Consider the following 22,631-nt stretch of genomic DNA (forward strand, 5'->3'; position numbering starts at 1 on the left):
CGGAACGGAACTGGTCTACTCAACTGCTACAATCCTTGGCTGATTTACTCGTGTTGGAGATCCTGTCTGCTGTGTGTGTGGGGGAGCGACGCAAGTTACTCTAAGCACAGTGTTGGCAGCAGAGAGGAATCTGCTGCCAATTAGTTGCATTCTTTGTATCTTTTGTTCCTTGGCTTTCGTTTCGTTTATACCCAGGCTGAAGCAAGCAGTTTGTTTTTACCCGGATTAAACTCCGGTTTAATCCGGTTTATCTTTTGAACATTTACTTTTGCCCCTTTTTGCTCCTAAAGGCAAAAACTGCCTGGCCCTTGTGTTTTACGGGCATTTTTGAGTTCTGTAATCTAATAAACTCTGTTACTTTGAATCTTGTGGCGTTCTGTCCTTGACACTAGATCTCATTCAGAAGGTAAACCCAAGATATTTTGTTGCCTGGGATGAATGCCACCTCCTTCCTGATTCTATATATACAGAAGCTGATTAGATTGTTGGTTGAATCTTACTTCACTGAGTATATGTGCCTTCAAGTTGCCTATTGACTTATTGTGGCCCCATGAATTTGATAGTTTTCCAAGAGAAGGAATATCCAGAAGTGGTTTTACCAGTTCCTTCCTCTAAAATATAGCCTAGTAAGTCTTTTCTCCTGTTATATAGCCAGCCACGCACATTAGATGACGATAGGAGAATAAAATCCGCACAAAAGGGAGAAAACGTTGCATACAAAACACTGTTTTCTAACCTGAAAGAACACCTCACTAGGAATTTCTACTGCAGTGGTTCTCAACCTAGGTCTCCAGATGTTTTTAGCGTTCAGCCCTCTGACATCTGGTAAACTGGCTGGGATTTCTGGGCGTTGTAGATCAAAAACATCTGGGGACCCCAGGTTGAGAACCACTGCTCTACTGCAACTCTGTGGTCAACGTCTGCTGCAGACAAACCATATTAATCGAGTTCACAAATAATCATATCTGAAGAAAAGAAAATGAAACTTGCAAATGTGGAGGGCCTACAATGGTAACACTTCTACTACACAGTGAAGACTTTTTAAAATATAGAAGAATTTTCAGTCATGTGAGACTGAAGGTGAAAACTGTAAGACTGTAAGCTGAAGGTGGAAAATGAGGCCAAGACCCACTGAACAATTCTCTCTCTGTTTCTGAAAGCTGATTGAAATGCTCAAGAATGACACATATAACAGTGTACATTTCAAAGTGAATATGTTTATGTGATTTTTTCTCAAATGAGCTCTTGCCTTCTTCCAATTCCACACACGAACATAAGAACCTTACTTAGATACTAAGGAAGGACAGTGTCCACTACTGAATCTGGTGACATTTTAAGGGATTTAGAGCAGTTTGCCTGACATACACACATAGACCAGTTGCATCGAGTAGCTGCTTTTACTTATTTTCCTTAACTGCCTGAAGTAGTGAGCTCACTCTGTCTAATGGGAGGTCCAGCTCTGGTCCAAGCTAAGACCTGATAATAGGAGTCTTCGCTCCAGAATGCTACTGAGCCAGGGTTTGGATTGTGGTGTTTAGGACAGCTATTGGGCCTTCCAGAAGACCTGGTTCTCAGTTCTTAACTGAACTGTGAAACACTCCAAAAATCTACTAGACCAGTTCTTATTTCTTCGCCTACTAGTCGACAGCTTCAGCTTTCTCACCTCATGAACACAGCGGAATAACTCCCAGTGGAAGGCTGTAAGGTGATTTGCCACGTCTTCAGCCTCAACACGGTGGATTTCTGTGTCACCTGGAGACACCTGGATTTCATCAGGGAGAGGGACCTAAATAATAGAACAAATTTGGTAGGAAGAGAAACATTTAGAAGCATGAACTAAAAGGGTTTGATATATTTATAATGTTCAGGGGCAGAGAGAACTCTTTCTAACAATTGCAGCATTCTGACACACATGGATACACATAACTGCAACAGAGGTTTCTTTCACACTGTCTGATTATAACATTGTGATTCCATTTCTGATATATGAAATCTGGGATTTGTAGTTTAGGGGAAGGAAATTTAAAATTCTTAGCTAGAGAGGTCTGGTTCCTCATCAAATTGCTAATCCCAGGATCCCACAGGATGCAGCCAAGGTCATTAAAATGAACTCACAGTACTATAATTGTGTAAAATCAAAGTGACAAGAATTCAAATGCACCCACCACTGGCTAGACAGATATAGCACTCGTATTACAGAAATGCAAACTAGGGTTCTGCTCTGTAAGCCAAGAGAGTAATACAGAAAAGCAAAAGATCAGACACAGAGCTAGCAAAAGTGACCTTTTTGGACTACAATCCCCAAAATTCCATTGGCCACTCTGGCTGGGTGATTTCAGGAGCTGTAAGTCCATAAGTTGAGGCCAGGAAGAAAGAATTGACTCACCAGGGATGGAAAAGATTCCTTAGTGCAGGCAAAGAGATGGCTGTTTATCCCCAACGTTGTGAAAACACACTCTTCATTGGGCTGTAGCACAGATTTCTCTGGTGTTTAAGAAAAAAATAGCTTACTGAATGATATGAGCTGTCATGCACTTTACCAGAAATTCCCAAAACATTTCAATTAGAGAATTTTGGTCAATAGTTTTTGATTCATAATTTGAGAGAATCTGGGAAAATTATCTTTCCAATTCAAATTCATTTGCAGATCAAGTTCCACCCACACCCAATTTTCCGCTAAAAATAACTTGGTTCACTTATTCAAGATATCTTGATACAAATGTCCACAACACAATGGGGTTTGGACTGTGTATAGACAGATTTTAGAACAGGAGCTCATCGTAGCCTGCTTCATCAAAACAATTTGGACAACTATAACTAAACTGTTGGAAATCAGATGCCTAGATGATCCTGTCTGTAGTTTTGTATTTTAATTCTGGAATTTCTCCAGTTATTTAATGAAAAGATCTTCCAAACACACGGACTCACCTTCCTATCTCCACTCCCTGCCCCAGGCAAAACAAATACCAGTTTGGAAAAGATGGTTTTCTAAACTTCTTGTGCTGAAATACCTGTCAATCATATTTAGTTGCAACTGTCCACCATAATTGCCAATCATACACTTTTAATTAATTGCTACAGTCTCATTTATCCAGATTGCCCAAGTGAGTCTGAAATGTCTACAAATCCTAATAAGGCTTTGTCAGCACTAGGTAGCACAATTACCAACTTTTGCTGTGCTTTTGCTCCTTTAATGATGACTTCCACTCAAGAAAAGTCTGTGAAAAAACACCACAAATAAAAATGCATTTTTAAACCTGAGAGAATGCCTTTCTTGCAATCTCTAGGTCCTCCAGGTAGGTAAGGAGTTTCTGTTAATTTGTCCCCACACACATTCCTGGTGAGACAGTTACCTCCTGATGATGCTACTGACACCAGGATGAGAGCCTCTTCTCGTGAGGGCTGTTCATCAGAATACTGGAGCTTCTCTGTCACTGAAGAAAGGATGTCCTGCACAGAAGCCGAGAGGCGACTGCGAATTGTGACATAGGAGTGGTCGGGCATGTAGACACGGCAGAATACTAGAAAAAAGGCAAGAAAAGGCCGAGGCATGGAATTTTCAGCTGGAATGGGACAACAGTGATGGTTTAATTCTTACTAATATCAATATTTTCCTATATCTGACTGTGGTTAGACACTGGGGGTCAGAATATCAACAAACGAAATCTGGAGAGAGTTTGAAATAGTAGGGATCCTGTAGCACTGATGGGGGCATAATAGACCTCCGTCTCCTCTCATCTTCAAAGCCTTGAAGTGCTTTCTGGATTCACACCAATACCAGCAACACTTGCAAGAAGTGGTGTCCTTTCCTCACTGATACAAGTTCAGGCACCTTCACTAACATATCAGACTTAGAGGCTGAAGTATGATAATATGCTTTATGTTGGGCTGCCCTCATTAACTACTCAGAAGCTTCATCGGGCATAAAATCTTGGTCCAGCAGAGCTTAATTAAGTTACGTTTTTGGACTATAATCTCCCAAATCCCCCAAACAGCATGCCTTTTGGGGATCTTGGTACCCTAAAGAAGTAACTTTGCCAAGGTCTGACCCAGCTTCTGATGGTAGAAGGCTGAAACCCATTGGTTTGCTCCTGGCAGGATCTTATTATCGTATTTCAGTAAGGAAGGTGATACTGGGAACTGAAGGTGGCTCATAAAATCCTGCCCAGTCAAGGTCCAGCTCCCTCTATCACAGTTGTCCCACCAAGATCAACATGAGTAGTATTATTATTTATACCTTGCTTTTTCTCTTTAAGGCAAGGTTTAAAGCAGCTTACAGTAAAACCAATACAACAAATTCTATCAAGAAAACTCTTATAGAATTTCGACTGTCAAAAATGACTTGAAGGCAAACAGCAACAATTTATACAGATTTTTATGACTCAATTTCATATATGCTACCTGACACCTTGTAAACCTTTAATAGTATTCTTTCAACATTTCTCCCTACTGCAGGTGTCCCAATATCCTTTGTTTAGAAAAATTATATCCTTGCATCTCTCTGTAAGGTCAGTAAGGGGGAAAACCTGTTTGAAATGGTAATGGAGAACTACTACCAAATGTTGCAGCCAGTACTAAGCTATGATACTCTGAATACTACATGTTTTTACCCAGATAAAGTGGGGGTTGGCTACCTGTTGCTGGACAGCGATTTCTCAAATCCCACATCACTGACTATATAGGATGAGACTGATGGAACATGTATTTCAAGAACTGGAAGACCACAGGCTGGCCACCATTGATTTAAAAATAAATATTTGAGAATGAAATTATTCAGAACTTTTATTCACTGAATTAATCAGATTTGAAGAAACAATCAAATTCTGAATTCCATGAATCGCCTCCTAACTATTTCTTTACTAGTAAAGGTTTTCCCCTGACGTTATGTCTAGTCGTGTTTGACTCTGAGGATTTGTGCTCATCTCCATTTCTAAGTTGAAGGGCCGGCGTTGTCCATAGACACCTCCAAGGTCATGTGGCTGGAATGACTGCATGGAGCACCATTACCTTCCCACCCAAGTAGTACCTAGTGATCTCACATTTACAGGTTTTCGAACTGCAAGATTGGCAGAAACTAGAGCTAACAGTGGGAGCTCACTCCGCTCCCTGGCAGGAAATGATGTGGCCCTCTCTATGTGGTGTAACTGTAGCTCCTAGCATTCCTTCCCTATTGGCTATGCTTACAAGGGCAGTCAGGAGTTTCAACCTTATTGAGAGGGCTACACCATTCCCACTGCTGACTGGCCATCTTGTGTGAATTACCATTTTCCAAAGCAGTTACTTTATTCTCAGTTCAAGAACAGAAAATGTATTGTCAGTGGACAACAAAAGAGATTTAAAGATGAGCTTGGACCTAACCTTAACAAATGTGGCATAAACACCAAGAACTGGGAAGCTGTTACCAACAGTGCTATGGATTTTGAAGAGCCACAAATATGGGGCAAAAGAAATGCAGAAAGAGAAAGGTGCATCAAACAAACCCTTGCCCTGACCATCGTCCATCTGGAAAGCTATATCCTAATTGTGAAAGATCACGTGGATCCAGAATAGGTCTCCACAGTCACTTACGGGCCTACCACCCAGTAGCCTTGGAAAACAATCATACTCGTCCAAGAGTGATTGCCTACAGATAGACCATTCCCACTGCTGCTTTAATACTCACTTTCATCTGACCCACGAAAAGCAACCCGTGTCTGAAGGCACGAATCAATGCGCCGGAAATGCCTGAAGAGAGGTTTGACCTGTTTGCTGGGAGGATGGCTTTCTTCAGTCACCCTGTAGACAGAAAGCAAGGTTTAGAAGCCAAAAGATGAGTGGCTCACTCCAGCTGCAAAATGAATCATGGTTTCAGAGAATCATGAAATTAATATAGTTTTAAGAGAATTATACCCTCTAAACTGTCATAAAGATGTTCACATATGTAGTCAAATAAGCTCATATTTAAGACAAGATGGGTAATGCTATAAATGAAGAAGAGGAGACTGCAATGATTCGCTTTTGACTCAGCTTAGAAGACTCCACACCCTCCTCTCCATCCTGCTGAATTAACTGAATGCAAACAATTTTTTCACTTTGAGTTTAGTTTGAAGCAACTAAAATAAAATAAGGAAAAAGGGGGGAAGTGATGAGAAACAGCTGAAAAAGTGGGTTGGCAGAGGTTTGATCAGGGCTATCTCCACCAAATTATGAGAGTTGGAGGGTATAAAGAAGTGAAAGACTTATTAAATACACTTTTGTTACAACATGTTAGGAGTCTGGGGCAGTTATGGAACTGACCCTTGCTCAATGTTATCAAAAGACATTCAAAATAGATTACCATTATTCAGACATTTTGGGACTCTTGTGTGCTGTTCCTTTCAGAGAAGGAGCTGAGAAGACTTCTGGCCTTGTGCTAGCTGGCCTTGCTAACTTTCAGGTTAGAGCCTGCATCGCTCCCACAGAAACCAAGGAAATGGTTAATTAGGCTACTTTTGAATTCCTAAAGGTACATGTGCATTACAAGTCTTACAGGACTGTAACTGTGATGACCCATTCTAGGGAATAATTGGACTTCTAGTTTAGTAGACACTTAAAACTCTGTGCTAAAAAGGCTAATGTACTCCCCCGAACTATATTTCCCTCAGAACCTCTTTTCAAGTTACTGTGAATGATAGTTCTAGTGGAACACCAGAGTAATTAGGAATGAAGTCAAAAATACCTTACTAGGTATTGCACTAGAGCCCTGAAACACCTTCTCGCCACAAACCACACTCTGTCCAGGTAATCCAGTAAACAGAAGTTTATTTCAAGAAGAGTATATATAAAAAATAAGCAAATTCAAAAAAAGAGAATCAAAAGTTCAAAAGGTTATTTCCAAGATAGCCGAGAGTCCAAAATCCGTTCAAATACAGTCTCCAGGGTCAATCCACAAATATATCCATAAACAAGATAGCTTGAATTCAAGGCAGGCAGCCTATGCCACACATGAACTAGAAGCAAGAACAAACTTAGAAACCTGAATACATGAATTTCAAGAACATAGGATCAAAAGTCAAGAGCTGTTCAGCTGAATACAAATTTGTTCTTACAAAGGATTGTACCAGCAGGAATCACTTTAAAAGGCCTCAATCCCTCCCATGACATCATTTCTCACACACCTGCTTTTCCTCTCCTTACTTCTAACTATCTGAGGAAAGTGAGTCTGTCTTTGTTGCATGTCCTGTCTCTGCAGTTCCAAGTGCCTTGACCTAGACAAACATTTGTCTCCCACATTTCTCTCAGCCTGCACTTCTGGCAGGTTCTCATGAGAACTGATATCACTTTCTCCAGTCCCATGGGAACTGCCAGGAAATTTCAAAACAACTTTCTCTAGGCCACTTCTGTCCTCCTCTGGGCCCTCTGAATCTATTCCAGTATCCCTTTCCTAATCTTCTGAACACTCAGAATCTGACCAGTCTAAGATTTTTTGCTGCTAACACACTATCAAATTGATGTCATGCTGTAGTCGTCATCATCATCATAGGCTACACCTTGTGGCCGAATATGACTGCCTTCCAAGTGTAGGGTCTTGGTGGGTCCGTAGGTGAGTGTAGAAATCCATTCTTGATCCGCATGTTCTTTTGCAGTGAGGACATTCATTTCCAGGTGGAATGCAGTCCTGACAGTGTTTGGCTTGACTCACCTTCCTCTTGACACATTTCTCCCTTTCGCCCCCCATTCATGCCTCTTTGAATTCCACAGCACTGTTGGTAACAGCTGGTCTCCAGTTAGAGCACTTGAGGGCCAGAGATTCCCAGTTTTCGGTGTCTATGCCACAGTTTTTAAAGTTAGCTTTAAACTCATCTTTAAATCTCTTTTCCTGCCCACCAATATTCCATTTTCCATTCTTGAGTTGAAAGTATAGTAATTGCATTGGGAGACAGTGATTGGGCATTCGGACAACGTGGCCAGTCCAGCCAAGTTGATGGCGGAGGATCATCACTGCAATGCTGGTGGTCTTTGCTTCTTCCAGCACGCTGACATTTGTACGACTGTCTTCTTCCCAAGAGATTTGCAGGATTATTTGTTGATGGAATAGTTCCAGAAGTTGAGTGTGACATCTGTAGACGGTCCAAGTTTCACATGCATATAACAGGGTTGGTAGGAAAAATGCTTTATAAACAAGCATCTTGGTATCCTTATGAATGTGTTGATCCTCAAACATTCTCTGTTTCATTCGAAAAAATGCTGCATTCACAAAGCTCAGACAGTGTTGTATTTCAGTGTTGATGTTGACTTTTGTGGAGAAGTGACTGCCAAGATAGCAGAAATTGTTAACATTTTCCAGCATTACAGCATTAAGCTATATTTCTGGCATTGCAGAGGGACTGGATGGTGCCTGCTGAAAGAGAACTTTGGTTTTCTCAATGTTGAGTGGGAGGCCAAGCTTTTCATATGCTTTTGCAAAGCTGTTTAGAGTGGCTTGTAGGTCTTCTTCTGAAGGAATATAGATTGCATTATCATCAGCATACTGGAGTTCTATAACAAACATTGTTGTGACCTTGGTTTTGGCTTTCAGTCTGCTGAAATGAAATTTGTCATTTGTTCGATAGATGATTTCCACGCTAGTAGGAAGCTTCCCATCAACAAAGTGCAGTGTCATAGTGATGAAGTTGGAAAATAAAGTTGGGGCATGCTGTATTATAGATGTTCTTATAAAGTTAGCAGCTTCTCTATTTTTCAAGCTATTTTAACTAAATGGCTGTTATTTAAGACATGTGTAGTCTTGTTTCCTGAATTCCAAAGTTGCCACCAATGTGTTAGGTACTACAGTGACAGAACTAAAAATACTCCGACCATTATTCTTCCATCTTTCAGCCCTCTACAGTGGGACAACATTAACATCCTACTTGGTTCAGTACAAACACAACTGTAGCACGATTATTCCACTATAACTACCAAAATAGCCTCCTAAGTAATCCGAGGATTTGCACTTGAGGGAGGTGCATGAGGAATTGTCATCCAGTGAGCTCCAGAACCTCACCAAACTACAGACAGGATTCCAAAGGAATTCCAAGGGAAATCATGGTGCTGTAATTGTGCAATGTGAATAAATCCAGGGAAAGCAAATTCTAAGCTCCCACCACTGTCATCACTACCCAACTGCTTCTTTAGTACAAGGGTGGGAATGATGTGTCCCTCCCTGTGTGGGAGGAAAGCAGACTCGGGGAAAAACAAGGCTGGTAGGCATCCATACCATTAAAGACACAACTAGACTGCTTAGTTTGCAAGATGGCAACCTTTTATCTTCTTCAACTTAAGTCACGAATTCCCCACCACAATTCAGAAGCATGTCATTAACAGAATAAGTTACAAGCAGAGAATCTAGTTATGATCTCTGTCTCCTATTAACTTGTCTTCTGAAAGCCACTATGTCTATGCATCAACAGAAAGGTACATTGTTGTAGAGTGGGTGGCAGGATTGTTGTCATCTGGGTGATAGAAAGGGTAAGCATAATTGCCATTATTTCCATTTTAAGGGCTGAAACTCATCTACAAATGTTGTTGTGTGCCTTCAAGTTGCTTCTGACCTATGGTGAACCTATCACTAGATTCCAATGCCGAGCAGGGAATCAGACCCTAGTTTCTAGAATTGTAGTCCAATGCTCAAAACACTACAAATGATATGATTGAGAGAATGGCCAAGAGATGGACTATTAAAATCTGTTCTCCCAGTGCTGTTTCTTCTTGTATTCACACAACCTCTGAGATTTGATTCCCAAATTTCAGTTCTAGGAAGTTAGAACTCTTTTCTCTCACACATTTTTAAAAGAAGTTTTGGATTAATAAGCTTCATTAACATAATTAACTTAATTAATGTTAATGCTTCATCAACATAATTAATTTAGTTAAAAGTACTGCAAGGTAGCTCAAGTTCTGCAGGTACTATTTGCACATTCTACTCACTTAAGTTCAACTGTCTCCACAAGCTGATGCAGCTTCAAAATTTCCTCTTCCAGTTTCTGGTAGAGAGAGGAGTCCTTCATGATGAGCAGATAAAGATCCTGGGAGACAAAAGAAAGCTAGATGGGCCATGAACATCCTGACAACAACCAGAGGGGCACCTCATCTCCTTAATGATCACTTATACCACTCGGTATTGCATCTCAAGAAGTGGTATCAAAGCTGAAAAATTGCATGTGATAGTAAAGATCAAATACAGTCAGGCTTCCACATTTGTTGGGGTTAGGGGCATAGTTTTCATGAAAGTGAAAAACAGTAAATGAATGAATCTGCAATTTTTTAACCTGAGAGAACTTTTCTCTAAGAATTGATATAACAAAAGCTTGCAATCTGACATTCATTTTTTAACAAGCACGTTTTGAGTTCTCACAAGAGTTAGCTTAGGAGGCCACAGAGTACCTTGATGACTTTGCCTGCTTTCTCCTCCTCCTGCAAGATCCCTTTGTACGTCTCAAGGAAGTGCAGCAAAATAACCAAAACCGCTCGCTTCCGGTGCATGGCCTCACCTTCTTTCCAACAGGACGGCAATGGGATTGTCGATGCTGTCATGAAGGTGGCAACAGGGAGGTCAAGGATAAATCATGAGGTTAGATTTTAGAAGGCAATGGTTTGGGAGACAGAAGAATAGCCGAAGTGTCATGATGTGACACACACAAGCATAGCATAGCACTTCAGATGTCACTGGATTTCAATTTGCAGCATTCCTCACCACTGAGTAGGCTAAGGCTGTTGCAGTCCAACAACTTCTGGAGAGCCATATGGTTTAAATCCCTGCAGTGTGAGAGAAAGTGTGGTGACATAATGGCCATGTATAAATATGTGAGGGGAAGTCATAGGTAGGTGGAAGCAAGGTTGTTTTCTGCTGCCCTGGAGACTAGGACGCAGAACAATGGCTTCAACCTACAGGAAAGGGGATTCCACCTGAACATTAGAAAGAACGTCCTAACTGTGAGAGCTATTCAGCAGTGGAACTTGCTGCCCCAGAGTGTGGTGGAGGCTCCTTCTTTGGAGGCTTTTAAACAGAGGCTGAATGGGCATCTGTCTGGGGGTGCTCTGAATGCTTCTTGGCAGGAGGTTAGACTGGATGGCCCATGAGGTTTCTTCCAACTTTATGATTCTAAGGCCAGTGCAGAATAACAGATCTGAAAAAGAGACTAAGGCAGCATCTATACTGTATAATTAATTCAACTTGATTCCATTGTAACTAACACTGGTCACAAATATGGAATCATAGGAGCTGTAATTTTATTAAGTCTCCAGCCTTCTCTGACAAAGAGCACTAGAGCACTAAACTACATTTCTTAGAATGTCATAGCATTGAGCCACGGCAGTCAAACTGGTGTTGAACTGTATTCTGCTATGTAGATGCACACTAAAAGGTTATCAATCCCCTTTAATGTTTATTTCCTTTCAATCCCTAATCACCAAAACGTAGTGGACCTTGGTATCTGGTGAAAAATCTAGTATAGTGAGGATTCCAGTTGAATTCAAAAACAAATATGAACCAGAAAATCAAAGTTTAAGCTATTCTAAAGAAGGCCAAGCCTGTCTTTATTCTTGTTATGTTAAAGGGGCAACAAGGTCTTTGTTAGTGATCTGAACACGAGCCCTCGTAGAGCAGTGGGTTAAACCCTTGTGCCAGCAGGACTGATGACTTGAAGGTTGGGTTGCTGACCTGAAGGTTGCCGGTTCGAATCCAACCTGGGAAGAGCATGGATGAGTTCCCTCTATCAGCTCCAGCTCCATGTGTGGACATAAGAGAAGCCTCCCACATAGATGGTCAAAACATCCTCGCAGACAGCCAATTCTATCACACCAGAAGTGACTTGCAGTTTCTCAAGTTGCTCCTGACACATTAAAAAAAATTGTCTGAACACATGGTAGAGGATGAAAATGTAAACTAAAACTGCAATAGCCGTTCACAAGCTGTTGTCTCAAAAAAACCACAGCTTATCTAAATTCAAGGGAGACAGAAAAAGAAAGCCGATATCTAGACTGTGTAAAAATGATAGAGAGGCAGAAACAGCTGAAATTGGTCAAACAAGTAGAAATCTAAAAATGCTTTAAGTTGGACATATGTGTATGCATGTGTATAAAATCAGTAAGAATCACAGAAGTGGAGAAGGTAACATTCCACAGTTATCTTTCCATTTACTAGTACCCGTATTTCTGGCAACCGGGAGTACTGTTAATTCAGAGGGACAATTGTTGCCTGTTGTCTGAATTTACCAAAATTCACCAAGACTGCAGGTTTTTCAGTAAGTTATATTAAAGAAAGCAGAATTTACTTCTGAGAAAACATTACCAGGATTTCCTTTTGAATTCTCCAGTAAATGAGATTAGACCACTAATTTTCAACCTTTGGCCCTTCAGCTGCTCTGGCCTTCACTTCCTAGAATCACTTGCCAAACACAGCTCAGAGTCAGAAATTCTGGGAATAGAAATTCAAAACTGCTTACTGGTAGTTTGAAATCTGCTTAGTGAAATAAACTGGATCGGGCACATTTTTGTACCTTTTTTGTGTATGCTGTGTGTTCCTATCCCCTTTTCTCAAATTCTTATATCTCAGAATTGACATTGCTCTTTGGAGTTCAGGGAAGCACATTCAAGCATCAACTAATTTGACAAATTAGGGTTAGGACTAAATTAGGGCCAATGATTTTATCTTTCATAGTAATCTGTAAAGAAAATTTGGTGTAGGGTGATCAGTGCAAAAGGGAACAGCGATACTACACTTTTAGTATAGTGTGTGGTAGAAAGTAGTTTGGTTATAGACCACACCTATTAACATTCTCTTCCCTGCACACTTACACACTCAGGAGCCTCCAGCACTTTTGCATCTGCACAATCTGTCTGGGCTTAAACCAAAATGATCATTTATTACAAGCAGATGGATATCTTCAACACATGCTACCAACAGCATATAATTATTTTCTGGCTCCCCTAAAACAGCAGTTAGTAAGGTAGAACTGGGACTGGGAAAATCTTGTAAGCACTGCAGATTTCTTTTCCAATTGTACATAACTAGGAATGATGCTGGAAAAGACATGGCTCAGTGATGCTCCCTCCCGGCCACATCACACTATCCTATGTAGAGAATCGCTTTCTCAGAAAGCCTACCAGCTTTGTAGCAATCGTATTTGTCTCACAATTCCCATAAAACGTGAGAGGGAGAAGTGCTTCTCCAAACTTCTGGGAGCTCAAGGTGGATATTCACAAGAGAGTTCTGGTTTGCCATTGCTTGAAAACTTCCTCATTAAGCATGAATCAGTTTCTGAGATAATAATGTCTAGGCCTATATGCTTTTCAACTGGAGATGTCAGCGACTGAACTGGCATCTCACATATGCAAAGCATAATCTCTATCACTTAGTTGTGAAGTCTCTTAAAAAAAGCTTACCCCTCTTGAATAAAAATTAGGTTACTAGTCCCTTCTCTTCCCACTGCATCACATCCAGATGTGGAACACGTTAATACAGGGAAGTGTCAAAACAGAGAAGGTGGGTAGGATTTTTCCTATAATTGCAGAGTCAGATCTGTAGGAGGAAACTTCACAGTTTGAGCTACAAGCTTGACAAATTCCTTTTGTCTGCTCAATTAATGTAACGTATTCACCTTTTTCTAGGCCAAAGAACACTGACATATCAAGAAACGCTGAACTGGGAGTGTAGTAAGCGGGTTGGGGGATGGAGTACTAGAAACTCCTTTTTGTCTTCCGGTATTTCATCTGATGAGGCTAAAACACTTTTTGCCATAAAGACTGGGAATTTCTTTCAAAACTGAAGTGAAAAGTATGGAGTCCTCCAGAAGCTCTTGATATGTAATTGTTTAAATGCATCCCAATGTTTCTCACCACTGATTGTGGTGACCAGGACTGTTGGGAGACTTGTAGGGCCTCACAATTCCCACCCCTGTCCTAAAAACAAAAAAAATTGAGCTGTAATTTGCAAGAACCTAAAGCATGGGGTCACCATAATTTGAGGGTGATTTGAAAGCTCACACACAAAAGTAAGTGTTAATGAACCAGCTTGGGCTGTGTGCGTCCATAAAGCTCTCTGCAGAAAAAATGGGTAATATGAAAAGATAAGGTGGATAAAATTACTCTTGCAATCAAATGCATTAGAAGGTCATCTTTCCTCTTGGTTCACCTCCCAATCACTCTTAAAGGGACTTTCCCAATGTTATATGCCATACAATATATGGAAAGGATATTGCTGATGCAGCTGATGCAGGAACTGCTCCGTGGGCAGGAACAACGAATGGGTGAGGACAATATCATCGAGGAGCAGATCTAAGAGAAAACAGGAAAGGAAAACAGAAAGAGTTAATCCCAATGTCTCACCATCCCTCTGGGTACGCACTAGTGTCAAGATAGTTGAAATGCCCTTTCTTTGAGTGATGTAACACACTCTCTTCAAATCTGGTGCCACTTTGGACAACAAGTCCCATCAGCCCCAGCTAACATGGTCAATAGTTAAGGATAATGGAAGGTGATTCTACAAGATCTAGAAAGCACCATGTTGTAGAAGGCTGGCATAACAGAATGGAACAAACAGACAGACATGTGAACAGGCTATGCATGAGGCCACACAGATATTGAAACAAGCCTAAACCAAACTGCTTTCAAAGGCTCCACCTTGGAAAATATTTTTGAGGTAGGCAGGGCTGCTAACTTTCATTTCCAATAAAGAAGTCAGAATGACTCTTTCCACCTCTGTGCCATCTCTTAGGGTGTTATTTGAGCCAGGATGCATCATATATACACCGAAACTCAGTACCCATTGCTTCTATCCTGGGAGCCAGCTTTGAAAAATGACAACAGTGTGTTTCTGAGCACGTGCAAACAGTGTTTATACAATGAATAAAAACATAATCAGTTCCTGCATATTTTGCAAAGTGTGCATGTTTTAGAGAGGAATCTTGCTTCAACCCCAATGTTGTTTCAGCCCCAATCACAAACCTAACTCTCTTGATCACAATTGCATACATTTTTCTTTTACTACTGTTCAGTACGACAAAACTAATAATAAAGAAGCAACAGTCACAAGTCAAAAGCTGAAAAGGAAGATAAGCAATACGGAAAAGGATGGGGAACAGTGGACCTCCAAATATTACTTGACTGCCATTTCCACAATCTATGACTACTGGTCATGCTGAGGGGAGTCATATGCCAAAAAGGATATGGAGACCCACCAACGCTCACCTGCTCACGAATCACGGAGGACACAATACCAAAATACTATGGTTGCTAAGTGAAAGTAATGCATATTTTCAGCAGAGATCGCTTGATACGCAATTTTCCCTTCCACAGAAATACTAAAGGAAAAATGGGCAAAGTGTGGTCTTGGATCATATGCAGCCCCCAGTCTAGTTTCTGCACTTACTAGAAGTCAAAACCAAATATTTTTTGCCCCTAAATACTTGAATGTTAAGCATTATATCACATTTTAGCCCCCATGCAGGTCAAAGAGAAGCCTTCTTCTAAAATTGGAAGTAAGCAGGAGGTTCTTATTCACTAAAAAAAACACCCTCAACTGCACCCAAAATGAACCAGTGCTCTTTCAAAACATAGCAAATAATCCATAGAAAGCATCTGGAGTGTTGTTTTTTTTTAATTTGAGACTCTTTTTTCGATAGAGTTACAAGCTGGGTAGATGCAGGGAACGTCGTAGATGTAGCATATCTGAATTTCAGAAAGGTCTTCAACTAGGTCCCCCATGACCTTCTGGCAAACAAACTAGTTAAATGTGGGCTAGGAAAACTATAGCTAGGTGGATCTGTAATTGGCTAAGTGAACGAACCCAAAGGGTGCTCACCAATGCTTCCACTTCATCCTGGAAAGAAGTGCTGAGTGGAGTGCCATAAGCAGAGTTCTGTCTGGTTCTGTTCAACGTCTTTTATTAATGACTTAGATGAAGGGTTAGAAGGTATGATCATCAAGTTTGCAGATGACACCAAATTGGTAGGGATAGCTAATACTTCAGAAGACAGGAGCAGAATCCAAAGCAATATTAACAGATTAGAGAGATGGGCCGAAACTAACAAGATGAACTTCAACAGGGACAAATCCAAGATACTCCACTTAGGCAGAAAAAATGGAATGCAAAGATACAGAATGGGGGACGCCTGGCTCCACAGCAGTACATGTGAAAAAGATCTTGGAGTCCTCATGGACAACAAGTTAAACATGAGCCAACAATGTGGCAGCTAAAAAAGCCAATGGGATTTTGGCCTGCATCAATAGGAGTATAATGTCTAGATCCAGGGAAGTCCTGCTCCCCGTCTATTCCGCCTTGGTCAGACCATACCTGAAGTACTGTGTCTGATTCTGGGAACTGCAATTGAAGGGAGGTGTTGACAAGCTGGAATGTGTCCAGAGGAGGGCAGCTAAAATGATCAAGGGTCTGGAGAACAAGCCCTATGAGGACTGGCTTAAAGAGCTGGGCATGTTTAACCTACAGAAGAAAGGGCTGAGAGGAGAAAAGAGAAGGGTCATTTATAAATATGTGATGGGAAGTCATAAGGAGGAGGGAGCAAGCTTGTTTTCTGCTGCCCTGGAGACTAGGATGCAGAACAACGGCTTCAAACTACAGGAAAGGAGATCCCACCTGAATATTGCAAAGAACATCCTAATTGTGAGAGCTGTTCAGTAGTGGAACTCTCTGCCCAGAGTGTGGCGGAGGCTCCTTCTTTGGAGGCTTTTAAGCAGAGGCTGGATGGCCATCTGTCAGGGATGTTTGCATGCGACTGTCCTGCTTCTTGGCAGGGAGTTGGACTGGATGGCCCACGAGGTCTCTTCCAACTCTATGATTCTATGATCCTATGAGGTCAGTTCCTGTAAGGTCTCTGGTGCCTTTTGAAATCCTTTTCTCAAAATAGGACATAACCAGTATACTTCCAGTATACTTCTAGTTTTGACAGAAAGAAAAGGTCCTCTTGGGATGCCTCCCCAACATCTCTAGTGAAATTTGGGACTAATAAAATAGTTACCTGGTTACCTATCTTTGCCCCTTATTTCACATAAAATAATACAAAGGATCAATATTGTTCCATAAGGTTTGTGGGTCCTGCTGCCTTTACTCAGCAAAGCGAGGAGCAAGCAAGATAAGAGCCCTTCTCATTAGGTGACAACACAAAAATTGAAAAAAGTAAATAGGAATTGAGGGAACATAAAGTGTAGCGAGGGCTTTTTTTTGTTCCCATCAAGTTTTTGTAAGATAAGGCATCACTCATAAGAATAAAACCTATCCATCTTCTTTTCTTCTTCTCCTTTCTTGGCAGCAGTCACAGCTTTTCCAGCCTCAAATGGTTATGACAGCGGAGGTGGCAGCTCCACTAAAACATTCAGGCACCCAGTCAAAAAGTAAAAAGAAGCACCCTTCATCCGCTAAATTTGTCAAATCTGTTCCCATCAAGTGCTATTTGTGCCATCAAATGGAAAGCTCCCAGTGAGATTATATATTACCAATGCAAACAGCAGCCATGGGTGAGGAGAGAGATCACAGCAGGTGCAACATGTTAAATCCCCTATGTATAACTTGGAACCCTCCCTTTGTGGCTATTTATTTCAAACAAATAAACATGTAATTACTAATTGCACGACTATAATTACTTCTATTTCTGACTAAGCTAGTGGCTGCTAACACATCCAGCTGTGAATTCTAATATGGATTGTATACAAAGTACTATCTTTGTGGCCTGGTGTGACTCTACTGGTGTTCAGCTTCATGGCTGAACCCAGGCATTTTTCTGTCTGAAGCAAAAGACAAGATGATGCCTCCCCTCTATGCTATGCACAAAGCAGGTGGATGCTTCTTCACTCACCACTCCACTCCTCAGCATCCTATGTTGCTGCCACTCCTTGCTTTTTCAGGTGAATTTGAGACAGTTTATAACAACAGATGTAGCTAAAACAAAGGAGCTCCGTTATCATATCTACCGTGTTTCCCCGAAAATAAGACAGTGTCTTACATTATTTTTTACTCCCAAAGATATGCTAGGTCTTATTTTCAGGGGATGTCTTATTTTTCCATGAAGAAGAATTCACATTTATTGTTGAATAAAAAAAATGAACATTTATTCTATAGTAATTGTCATCACAAACCAACATAACCAAACCAGACAAACTGTGACTTCTGTCAAGAATTTCTTGTTACTACCATTATTTCCATATACAACTGGTATGTACATTTACCAATCCTGCATGCTATGGTGTTTTGTTTGGTGGGCGCCGGGCATGCTTCCAAACAAAAACTTTGCTAGGTCTTACTTTCGGAGGAGGCCTTATATTTAGCAATTCAGCAAAACCTCTACTAGGTCTTATTTTTTGGGGATGTCTTATTTTAGGGGAAACAGGGTATGTCTCCTGATGCAGAATCTTGGGCAAGTGTTTCTGTTCTGCCCCCACACTAGCTATTTATTTGTATGGTGTCCATGATGCAGGGAACAGATCGAATGCTGCACATTTGAAGTAAAAACAATTTATTGAATAACAGATCTCAAACTTTCTCTCCTCAAGAGTTTTACTGCCAGTCTTCATGAGGCGAGTTAAAGTCTTTGAAATACAACCACAGTTCCTGGATGTTACTTTAATATGGTTTTCAATTGTATCTCAGTTTGTTGTATATCCAAGTTGGCTTTACTTTGTGTCTTTTATATAGCTTTGATGTAACTTCTATGACTGGTGTGGTTTTGATGTGACTTGTGTACCTTAGATATGACTTGTGTGGCTTCGACGTGACATTCTATGTTGTGATTCTTCCACCTTCCTTACACATCACCTTCCAATACCACACTGCCTGACTCCTCAAGGAGCTAGAAGGGCCTTGGCTGAGGCTCTGACCCCTGAGAGGAGTTTTATAGGGACATGGCGAGGGAAGTTTTAAATACAAGGAGAAAGGCAATCTAGACTAACCCCTCAAGCTATACATAAAATACTAATCTCCTCTAACTAAATGAGGGCTTAACAGCAGTAAACACTGAGAAATCTTGCGAAGGCATGACAGTTTCTAAATGATGAGAAAGGAGAGGCCTCCTGGTTGCTTCTTCACTCACTGCCCAACTTCCCAACACCTATGTTGGTGAAGCTCCCTTTTTTTTCAGATGGGTTTTCGAGGGTTGCATCAGCAGATGTAGCTACAACAATAGAGCTCCATCATTATAGCTATGTTTCCTAATGTAGAATCATCTTGATGTGAAAAAAAAGACCTCCCTAGAGCATGAGAAAAAAGACATCACACCCAGCAAGCGCACAAATCAACATGCAGATCTTCAGGTTTGTTGTTTACAAATTCTCATTCCAATATTCTAATACTGTTATTTTGATGGGTATCTTGCAATATGAATGAATGCCAATGCTTAAGTTTCATGCCTTCTCCCAAGGCGCTCCATTCCACTCCTTTCCCATAGTTAGGCCCCATCCACACTGCCATATAAAATCCAGATGATCTGCTTTGAACTGGATTATATGGCAAAGTAGAATCAGCTTCAGACATCGTCCAATACTCACTAGGCTGCTTCCTCCAGCCACAAATAAATTTTCTAAAGATTTCTTCAGCAAAGTGTTGTCGAAGACTTTCATGGCCGGAATCACTGGGTTGCTGTGAGTTTTCCTGGCTGTATGGCCATTTTCCAGAAGCATTCTCTCTTGACGTTTCGCCCACATCTATGGCAAGCATCCTCAGAGATTTTTCTGCAAACTTTTGATTTCCATGCTTGTTAATGCCTTCCAGTTATCATAACACAGAGAACATGGGTGTGTTTTCATATTACACAAATATATGGTAATAGCATGATTCCACTTTAACTGCCATGGATACACACTGGGATTTTTAGTTTAGTGAAAGCACTAGAGCTCTCTGGCCAAGAATCCTAAATGGACCTCCTAAACTACAAAGGCAAAGGATGTTGCCATGGCAGCTAAAGTGGAATCACAGTTCTTTAATTATATGTGTAGAAGAATCCTGAGTCTTTATGAAAAGAGAGGGGGGAGCAGAGGAGAATGCTACATGCCAGTGTGGTTTTTGTGGAGAAACGGATTTTCAAAATATATATTTCAATGCAGATGTCGGCAGCTTCATTTCTGATCAAAAACACAGGAGGTGGGAAGAACTGCTTTCTCCCTTAGGAAGAGAAAAGCAGCTGGGGGAAAAACTTTATCAGGATAATGGTCGGAATATGGAAAGTGTTTAGCCTCCCTTCTGCTCCCTGCAGAGTAAATGGCACAGTGGGAGGATATTTTGGTAGACTACTGTTGATCTTTTAAAAAATTAGCCCACAGAAAATAGGATTAGACGCAAGTACTCCCCTTCACCAGTACTCAAGCTCCTTGCAACTCTTCATCCTCCTCCAGAACATCTGGTCTGATCCGAAACCAACAAGGACTATGTTATTTCTGTGTACAAAAATAAATCAATACCCAAAGCTTCATTATATCTTAAGCACCCATTCTGAAAGCTCTTCTGGCAGTCTACATACCACCCTCATGGGATGACAAAAGTCAAAGCAATGGTTGCTTCTCATTATTTTTTTTTTCTGTTTCAGCAAATCCATATGAATCCAAAATCTGTTTTCCCCTCAAATTCAGATTTTGATTCTTGAAAGAGAACAGCATTTTAATACAGTTAACTTGAAGAGAAGCCTCATCTATAACCACAGATATTCCACAGCTATTTCCGCAACTGGGTAACAGGCCTTAAACATCTCATGGGAGATTTCTGTCAGCAATCAAACATTACAGTTACATTATATTGTCAGATCTTTCCCCAATTGGCTATGCTAATACAGTCAGTGTTCCAATTTTCCAAGGTTTGGGGCAACAGTGTCCTCTCGCATATAAAAGATAGTTTTCATGGCTTTTATTTATACGCTAATGCAGCAATATGAGAATAATCAAATCTGTGAAAGTTAAACCCGCAAATGTGGAGGTTCAACTATATATCACACATTTATTTATCAGAACTAAACAGGATCAGCCCTGCCATTGGGCAGAATGAGGCAGATAGAAAGCTGCATGGGCTTAACTTCCAACATTCAAGGTTCAACTTCTGGTTAGTTTTGTAATCTTTTTTATTTTGTCAGAAGCAACTTGAGAACATACTAAGCAAATCGCTTCTGGCATGAGAGAATTGGCCGTCTACAGAGTCCAGAGGACGCCCAAATGTGTTATCATCTTGCTGGGAGGTTTCTCTTATGTCCCTGCAAGCTAGAGCTGACAGACAGGAGCTCACCCATCTCGTGGATTTGAACCAGCAACCTTCAGGTCAGCAACCCACCCTTTAGGTCAGCAGTCCAGCCGGCACAAGGGTTTAACTCATTGCGCCACGATGGTTCCATAGTTTTGTAAATAAAATGGAGAGACACTATCATGCCCTTCACCACAAGAAGCAAAATGTTTTGGATTGGCACTAGCAAAAGTTCTGGCTTTCATGCAGACTATATCTTAGCCCAATTTCCTCCCTGGCTCTATTTCTTTGTAATCCTTTAACAAAGAGCAAACCCTTTCTTGTTGTCTTTTTAATAAAAGATTCCAAATGCAACTCCGTAGCAAATTGTACTTCCTTCTTACTGTGATACTGAAGGCGTTAAGTAAGCACGGCACAGAACGCAGCTTCTTCCATGTCCACAGATTATGTATATTTGAAGCAGATTTCTTCTTATGCTCTTATCCCAAACTACTTCCTTAATCAAAAGCAGCCGTACGAGGACTTGACCCAAATCAAGACTGAGACGCAAGGGGTGAGGAAATTCAATCCTTCCTCCTGTGCTATTTTCCTGCTAATTTCACCTGCCAAAGACAATAATTACTCTCGAAGGTGCTGCCAGCAGTAAAGAGCATTTTCAGGGGCAAACAACAGCTTGGGAGATAATTTCTGAGATGCACTCTCACCTGAATATCTGAAGCAGAGGGGAGGAATGGGCTCTGCAACACAATGTTCCCACTTGGAATCGTTCTGTTCATGCTTCCAATTAGTCAGCCATGCTCTCCTCCTCTACACTATTTCCCCCTCCCTTCATCAAGTTTTCCATTCTCACCCTCAGTACTTAGGGTGCATCTACGCTATATAATTAATGCAGTTTGATATGACTTTAACTGTCATGGCTCAATACTGATTTTGCACACTGCGGATATACCACCACTCTTTGACAAAGGCGGCTAGGGTTCGTAAAAACTTCACTACATAGCATTGAGTCATGACAGTTAAAGGGATGCCAAACTGCACTAATTCTGCAGTGTAGATAACACCCATAGTCATCAGCTTATTGCCACAAGCATGCTCCATTACACTATGTAACAAAATGTGGGGAAAAAATCTGTTCCTGGTTTGAAAGTGTTCTTTCCTGTTAAATTGTGCAGTCCTTATTTTGAAAGTAGTTGTTATACTCCAAAAACTTTGTTTTTGTGGCTGCCACAAACAATGTGGAATTGGTTGAGACTCGATAAGATATTCATTGAAAAACTATAACAAAATGTGCTACATGATGTCCTAATAAACCTTTTCCATGTTTTTATGATAGAACCAATTAGAAAATGACATTTATAACCCAGGAACAAAATTCATGTTACATAGTGTTATCACTGAACTGTTTGAGGGGATTTCTACCTAGAGATATCCATCTTTGCAAATGTTCAGATTTTCCCAGGCTAGCTTC

General features: G+C 40.9%; 1 protein-coding gene across 1 annotated transcript in view; it reads right to left on the bottom strand.

Moving 5' to 3' along the window:
* The window catches only part of rapgefl1 (Rap guanine nucleotide exchange factor like 1), an 83,079-nt gene that overhangs the window by 23,014 nt on the left and 37,434 nt on the right, over positions 1 to 22,631 (bottom strand). Inside the window, exons 2-8 of the mRNA XM_008113358.3 lie at positions 14,193 to 14,271; positions 10,381 to 10,534; positions 9,925 to 10,022; positions 5,663 to 5,775; positions 3,354 to 3,521; positions 2,387 to 2,484; positions 1,664 to 1,786 (exon numbers count right to left, since the gene is read on the bottom strand). Coding sequence (XP_008111565.2) covers positions 1,664 to 1,786; positions 2,387 to 2,484; positions 3,354 to 3,521; positions 5,663 to 5,775; positions 9,925 to 10,022; positions 10,381 to 10,534; positions 14,193 to 14,271 — 833 coding nt within the window. The remainder of the gene's footprint in view (positions 1 to 1,663; positions 1,787 to 2,386; positions 2,485 to 3,353; positions 3,522 to 5,662; positions 5,776 to 9,924; positions 10,023 to 10,380; positions 10,535 to 14,192; positions 14,272 to 22,631) is intronic.

The sequence above is a fragment of the Anolis carolinensis genome, chromosome 6, assembly GCF_035594765.1.
Source record: "Anolis carolinensis isolate JA03-04 chromosome 6, rAnoCar3.1.pri, whole genome shotgun sequence".
NCBI classification, from domain to species: Eukaryota; Metazoa; Chordata; class Lepidosauria; order Squamata; family Dactyloidae; genus Anolis; species Anolis carolinensis.